General features: G+C 68.1%; 3 protein-coding genes across 3 annotated transcripts in view; 2 read left to right on the forward strand and 1 right to left on the reverse strand.

The window, feature by feature from the left end:
* Positions 1-3,168, forward strand: part of F751_4285 (Cysteine-rich receptor-like protein kinase 27) — a gene marked incomplete at both ends in the record, with an annotated part of 7,427 nt that extends 4,259 nt beyond the window's left edge. The window contains 4 exons of the mRNA XM_011397195.1: positions 147-358; positions 945-1,290; positions 1,741-1,857; positions 3,130-3,168. Of these exons, the coding sequence (XP_011395497.1) occupies positions 147-358; positions 945-1,290; positions 1,741-1,857; positions 3,130-3,168 (714 nt within the window). The remainder of the gene's footprint in view (positions 1-146; positions 359-944; positions 1,291-1,740; positions 1,858-3,129) is intronic.
* On the reverse strand, positions 2,268-4,802 carry F751_4286 (Tubulin beta chain; the record flags this gene model as incomplete). Its single annotated transcript, XM_011397196.1, has 8 exons — positions 2,268-2,312; positions 2,473-2,778; positions 3,123-3,700; positions 3,880-4,069; positions 4,229-4,327; positions 4,451-4,489; positions 4,600-4,641; positions 4,779-4,802. 8 exons carry the CDS (start codon positions 4,800-4,802, stop codon positions 2,268-2,270), a joined length of 1,323 nt encoding a protein of 440 aa, XP_011395498.1.
* Positions 4,803-5,221: 419 nt separating this feature from the next.
* Positions 5,222-6,984, forward strand: part of F751_4287 (putative protein phosphatase 2C 22) — a gene marked incomplete at both ends in the record, with an annotated part of 8,510 nt that continues 6,747 nt past the window's right edge. Inside the window, 3 exons of the mRNA XM_011397197.1 lie at positions 5,222-5,392; positions 5,727-6,476; positions 6,761-6,921. Of these exons, the coding sequence (XP_011395499.1) occupies positions 5,222-5,392; positions 5,727-6,476; positions 6,761-6,921 (1,082 nt within the window). The remainder of the gene's footprint in view (positions 5,393-5,726; positions 6,477-6,760; positions 6,922-6,984) is intronic.

Below are 6,984 nucleotides of genomic sequence, written 5' to 3' on the forward strand. Positions count from 1 at the left end.
TGCCGCCGCTGCCGCCCGGCGGCGGCGCGCGCCTGGTGCGCGGCGGCTCCGCGCAGCCCGGCGCGCTCGGCCGCCGCGCCTCGGGCGCCTCGCTGTCGCCGCGGCGGTCGCTGGGCGCGGACCCGGCCAACCTGGTGCGGTACGAGGACCTGCGCTTCGGGCGCCTGCTGGGCGAGGGGTCCCAGGGCGCGGTGTACGCGGGGCGGCTGGCCGAGACCCCGGTGGCGGTCAAGCGCGTGGCCGCGGCGGGCGGCGAGCTGGACGCCCACATCCACGCCACCACGCCGGGGCACGACAACGTGGTCGCGCTGCGCGGCTGGTGCGTGCACGCCGGGTCGGTGTACCTGGTCATGGAGCTGTGCGCGCGCGGCACGCTGGCGGGCCTGGTGCACGCCAGCGGGGGCGGGGCGGGGGGTGGGAGCGGCGGGGCGGGGGGTGGGAGCGGCGGGGCGGGTGCGACCGGCAGCGGGGAGGCCGCAGACGGGGCCGCGAGCGGCCCGGCGGCCTCTCGCTGCGCGGCGCCGGACGCGGCGCGCCTGCTGCCCTTGGTGCGTGGCATGGCGCGCGGGCTGCTGCACCTGCACACACGCACCCCCCCCCTGCAGCACCGCGACATCAAGCTCAGGTGGTGCGAGGGGGGAGGGTGGTGGGTGGTGCAGGTGGCGGAGCCACGGGTGACCTGACTGCAGGCGAGGGGGGCGGGGCCGGCTGGGCAGACGGCCGGCTGGGCAGACGGCCGGCTGGGGTCCGGCGCTCGCCGGCGGGTGGGGGAGGGGGACCGCGGCGCCGCCCCGCGCAGCCTCCCTCCTCGACCACGACCCCGCGCCCCCTGGCGGGGAACGAGCCTGGGTCGCGCTCCCCACACGACCCCCTCTCCCCCCACACATACACGACCCTCCCTCCCCCCGCGCATGCATCCACCCACTCCCCCACCCCCTTCCCAGCAACGTGCTGCTGGGCCCCGGAGGCGTGCCCAAGCTCGCGGACTTTGGCATGTCGGTGCTGGTGGGCGCGCCCGAGGCCGGGCAGCGGCACGTCATCGGCACCGCCGCCTACGCCGCGCCGGAGCTACTGGAGCAGGGCCCGCCGGCGGCCGGCGCCGCCGCGCTCAAGGCCGACGTCTACTCCTTTGGCGTGGCGGTGTGGGAGGCGCTGGCGCGGCGCAGGCCGCACCAGGGGCTGGACGGGTACCAGATCCAGACGCGGTGGATGCTGGACCCGGAGGCCATGCGCCTGCCGGGACCGGGCCGGGGTCGCGCGGAGCTGGACCCCGCCGCGGCCCTGCTCTGGGTAGGCAGGCTGTCCCCGGGGGGGAGGGGGGAGAGGGGGGGAGGCTGGTGGCTGCTCGCGCCGAACTCTCGCCAGGCATTCCACCGCCGACGGGGTTGAGCTCGTGGAGGCGGGCATGCAGATCGCTGCCAGCGACCTCGAACACTCCTTCCGGGCCTGAGGCTGGAGGCCGGGTGCCGCTGATGAATGTGCAGCGCCATGCATCCCCCTGGTCGCATGCCCGGCCCCGCCCACCACCTGCCAGCAGTCTGCACCGCGGTCCTCAGCGCCATTCCCTGCGGCAGCCGCTCGGCAGCCACGCCCACCGCCCTCCTGCCCGTCGGCTCGTGCACGCCTCGCTGCATGCGCTGGGGCGCGCGCCTTGACACCGCACCCCCACGCCCTGGCATCCCTCTGCACACGCACGTGTGCCCCCCTCCCACCCCTCCCGAACCCCCTTCACACCCACAGGACCTGGTGGCGGACTGCACGGCCATGGACCCCGCAGCCCGGCCCGACATGCTGGCGGTGCTGGAGAGGCTGCGTGCGGGGACGGGCCAGTCGCCGCCCCAGCCCCACACGCCCTTGGTGAACCCCATCTGATGGCGAGCTGGGGCCGTGAGAGTGCAGGCGCTGGCGTCCGGTGCGCCCAGGAATGGGCTGCAACGGAGGGTGTGCATGCTGTCGATGCCCCTCCTGTCGCTGGTGGACAGGCTCACCCTCCTCGTCGCCCAGGCCGCAGGGGACAGCCACCCCTTTCCAACCTGCCGACCCGACCACTCCTGCCTGCGTCTCGTCCTGCATGCGCAGGCGTTCCAGCGACCCTCGCTCGCCACTTGTTCCCACCGCCCCGCGCGGTTCCCTGCACCTTCCTGCTCGGGCACGCCTGTCACAGCCTCGAGTGGGTCAATGCACGTGGGGGGGTGGGGGGGGCGAGGAGGGGGGCGTGCAGGAGCGATACAGCACGGGCCAAGGTGCAGGCGGCGAGGAGGCGTCGCCTATGCCTCGTCGTCAAACTCACCCTCCTCCTCAGCCGACGCGTCCTGCGAGGGGACATGGGGGCCGTGTGTTGGGTGTTGGTTTGGAGTGAAGTGCGAGGGTGCCATTCAACCAGAGTGGATCATCCCTCCCTGCACGCAACGAGGCGTGGCAGGAACTGCACTCGGGTGCGCCCCAGACCCCTCCCCCCTCACACACACTGACCTGGTACTGCTGGTACTCGGAGACCAGGTCGTTCATATTGGACTCGGCCTCGGTGAACTCCATCTCATCCATGCCCTCGCCCGTGTACCAGTGCAGGAAGGCCTTGCGCCGGAACATGGCGGTGAACTGCTCGCTGACGCGCTTGAACATCTCCTGGACCGCCGTGGAGTTGCCGATGAAGGTGCCAGACATGCGCAGGCCCTTGGGCGGGATGTCGCAGATGGAGGACTTGACGTTGTTGGGGATCCACTCCACAAAGTAGCTGCTGTTCTTGTTCTGCACGTTCAGCATCTGCTCATCCACCTCCTGCAATGGTGTGGCGGCGATGGGGAAGGTTGGGAGTGGGATGGTGAAGGGGGTGGGCATGGGATGGGTGGTGGAATATCGCTCAAGGCCCGGCCATCAGGTCGAGTTGAGGGCTGGGTCATGACACCGAGCGCATTCGTGACCAGGCGCATGACTGCTGGTTTGGAAAGGGTGTGTGTATGTGGTGGACAAGGGCAGGATGAGTCCCCAGGGCTGGATGCGCCGCGCATGGCTTGCACCGACCAATCGGCAGGTTGAGCAGGGCTTGCCTGGGTGCACCATCACACGCCCTGGTCTCTTGGCTCAAGATCATGTGCACCCCTCCCCAAACCGGCCCCTCCCACCTTGGAGGACATGCGGCCGCGGAAGAGGGCCGAGGCGGTGAGGTAGCGCCCGTGCCTCGGGTCGGCGGCGCACATCATGTTCTTGGCGTCCCACATCTGCTGCGTCAGCTCCGGCACGCTCAGTGCGCGGTACTGCTGGCTGCCGCGGGAGGTGAGGGGCGCGAAGCCCACCATGAAGAAGTGGAGGCGGGGGAAGGGCACCAGGTTGACCGCCAGCTTACGCAGGTCGGCGTTCAGCTGGCCAGGGAAGCGCAGGCAGCAGGTGATGCCCGACATGACGGCGGAGATGAGGTGGTTCAGGTCGCCAAAGGAGGGGGTGGTCAGTTTCAGGGTGCGGAAGCAGATGTCGTACAGCGCCTCGTTGTCCAGGATCATGCACTCGTCCGCATTCTCCACCAGCTGGTGCACCGACAGCGTGGCGTTGTAGGGCTCTACCACCGTGTCGGAGACCTTGGGGGAGGGGACCACTGAGAAGGTCGCCATCATGCGGTCGGGGTACTCCTCCCTGATCTTGCTGATCAGCAGGGTGCCCATGCCGGAGCCGGTGCCGCCACCCAGGGAGTGGCACAGCTGGAAGCCTGAGAGTGGGTGGGGAAGGGAGAGGGAGGATGCATGGGTGGGGGGAAGCAACGGATGTAATACAAACTATGGTGGTGGATGTGGTGGGGGACTGACATCACAGAGCTCCCACATGTCACACATACTCCTGGTATGCAGGGGCATGGAGCCCTCTCCCACACCACCACCATGAACGCACCCTGCAGGCAGTCGCAGCCCTCGGCCTCCTTGCGCACGACGTCCAGCACGGAGTCGATCAGCTCGGCGCCCTCGGTGTAGTGGCCCTTGGCCCAGTTGTTGCCGGCGCCAGACTGCCCAAACACAAAGTTGTCGGGGCGGAAGACCTGGCCGAAGGGCCCAGCTCGCACGGCATCCATCGTGCCGGGCTCCTGTGCGTTGGAGGGGGGTGAAGGACCCATGTTCGGCCGCGACGCAGGGCCACCAAGGGGCAAGTTTGCAGGGCATCCACCCAAGCATGTTGTTGTCCCACTTCCCTGCGTGGACCAAACTGCAACCCTGAACTCCTCAGCCAGGGTCAAGATGCTTACCAGGTCGAGGAGGACGGCGCGTGGGACATAGCGTCCCCCAGTGGCTTCATTGAAATACACATTGATGCGCTCCAGCTGGAGATCGCTCTCACCGGCATACTGTCGCGGGGGGAAGGGAGGTCGGCATTGGAAGAGCAAGGTGAGACCAGGTGAAAGGTTCAGTCTTTCCCAAGCATCAATTCTCTGTCTCGAAACCTTCGGTGGCCCGTGTACTCATCGTACCGTTCCGGTGGGATCGACGCCGTGCTCATCGCAGACCACCTGTCGGGGGGAGATGGATCGAGGATAGGATCCGGAACCCAAGGCGGAGATCTGACCCACAGCCTGGTCCCACGAGAGAACAGCCATAGCGTCCCCTATACCACTCTTACCTCCCAGAACTTGGCACCGATCTGGTTACCGCACTGGCCAACCTGCCATTGTGGTGGGGAGGGTACGGAGTGTCGGATCGACTCGGTGAACGTCGTTGGGGTCTGAACCCTCTGGGACAGGCGACGTTCGGCATTCCGCACTTTAATTCGAGGGCTTGACCCATTTACTCCCTACCCACTTGAAGATGGACGATTTCACGCATTTTGTGGTAGCCTCGGCTCTGTCGTAATGACTGGGCGTCGCTTGCGGGCTATTTTTGTGCAGAACCCTGTTCCGCAGGGACTGCCCAGCGAGTCAGGTCCCGATGTGCGGAGCACGAGAGAATATCATGAACGGGTATTGTGGGTAGTCTCGGTCATGAGCCTCCCCGATCAGGCTGGCATGGCAGACCCGGACCCCCCTCGAACCGGTGCGCCCCTTGACCACCCTTTCCACGTTTCCTCCCTCTCGTTCCCTGCATCTTCGGCAGAGGGATATGCGCGTAAGGTTCCAGTCGGAAGGAGGGGCGCGCCCATCCACACCCTCTGCCAATAGAACCCCGCTACCTCTACCGCTGATTTACAAAACAATGCATCGTGGCCCCGCCCGCCCCCTGGTCACCCGGTGTTAGACGCCCGCCGGATGGTCTCTGGCCTTTCCCTGCCAGACGTTAATCGCGAGGACTCGCCATTCGCCGTGAGTTCGCCCAGCAGCATCCTGAACGGCAGTTGTTGCCGCCCGACCCCCGACCCTGCTTCCGAGCATGGCCTCCTGCCCAACCCCGTCCAGCAGCTGTTCGGAGGGGATGTTGAGGTGCGGGGGTGGGAGGAGGGACCTCCGTGCACGACCTGAGGTGCTCCAGGCGTGGAAGCACCCATTTCATTGTTAATATGGTGTTTCCTATAGATCCTGGTGGCGACGGGCTTGGGAAGGGTGAGGGGTCAGGGCCACCTTGTGGGCCTGCAGGCCCTGTAGCCTCTCCCTGCCTCGCCTCCCCTTGTCAAGGAGACACCACACTCCCTGGCCTCTGCTCTAATGCCGCTCCACCCATTCACCTTTCCCCTTCCTTCCATGATGGTAATTCATACGTCCCTGTAGCTCCTTTACCCCTTCTCACTTGTTAACCCCCCTTCCCCACACAACGCAGCTGCGCCAGCTGCGCTGCGGCGTGTCGTGCGACGCCGGTGGCCGCGCCTCCAACGACGACCGCCACATCCTCTTCTCCACGGCCGTGGCGGGCCGCCCGCGCTGCACCGTGGTGGCCGTGCTAGACGGGCACCATGCGCACCACGTCGCCGCGGCGGTGAGGGACGAGCTGCCCCGCGCGTTCGTCGCGGCGCAGGCCGCCGCGCGCGACCTGGCCGCCGCGCTCTCCTCCGCCGTGCGCGCGCTGGACGAGCACGTGCACGGGCTGTATGCCGCAGGGGCGGTGAGCACCGGGGGCACCACGCTCCTGGCCCATGTGCTGTCCGACGGCGTGCTGTACACCGCCAACGTGGGCGACTGCAAGGGCATGCTCAGCGTTCGCGGCGCGGGGGAGGCGCTGAACACCTGCCACAACCCGGACGTGCCCGGGGAGCGCGCGCGCTTCGCCGACGCGGGCGTGGCGGTGTCGGCCGACTTCATCCTCGCCTCCGACATCAACGTCTGCCGCTCCATCGGCGACTGGGACCTGGGCTCACCCCTGAAGTGGCGCGACGAGGCGGGGCGCCCGCGCGGCCCGCTGGTGGGCGACGCCGAGGTGACGGTGCGCGCGCTGGACGGCCGCGACGAGTTCCTGGTGGTCGGCTCCGACGGCCTCTGGGACTACTACTCCCCGGAGTCCAGCGTCGTGTCCGACGCGCGGCGCGCGCTCCGCGCTTTCCACAATGACCCCCAGGCCTGTGCGGACTGGCTGGTGAGAGACCCTGGATGAGTTTTTGTTAAGGAGGGGCGGGAGGTTTGGTGTGTGTTGGGGGGGGGAGGTTGTGAACCGCGGGCTTGTTCCCCGGGGGGCCTCCCATGCGGGTGCCAGCTTGTCTGCATGGGAAGCGTGCGAGCAGGAAGGAAGGATGAAGATGCAGTCCCTGGACGTGGGCGCTGGCAGATGAGAGATGCATGTGGATCTCTGGAGTGCTCCTACTTTCCACGGCTGCCCTCTGGCACCACCACACCCATCACCCCCCGCTCGCATGCTCACAGGTGAAGCAGACGCTGCTGCGGCAGCGGGCGGTGCTGCACTCCGGCACGCCGGGGGACAACATCACCGTGGCCGTGGTCTCGCTGCGGCCCCTGCCCCAACTCCCGCGCCACTCCAGCTCCCGGCTGAATCTGAGGGCCGCGCTGCCGGAGGATGGGCGAGCGTCGCCGCCCAGCGCCCACACCTGACCCCATTGTGTATCCAAAGGGGGGGGGGGGGGGGGGCC

Source organism: Auxenochlorella protothecoides (genome assembly GCF_000733215.1).
Source record: "Auxenochlorella protothecoides strain 0710 unplaced genomic scaffold scaffold5, whole genome shotgun sequence".
NCBI lineage: Eukaryota > Viridiplantae > Chlorophyta > Trebouxiophyceae > Chlorellales > Chlorellaceae > Auxenochlorella > Auxenochlorella protothecoides.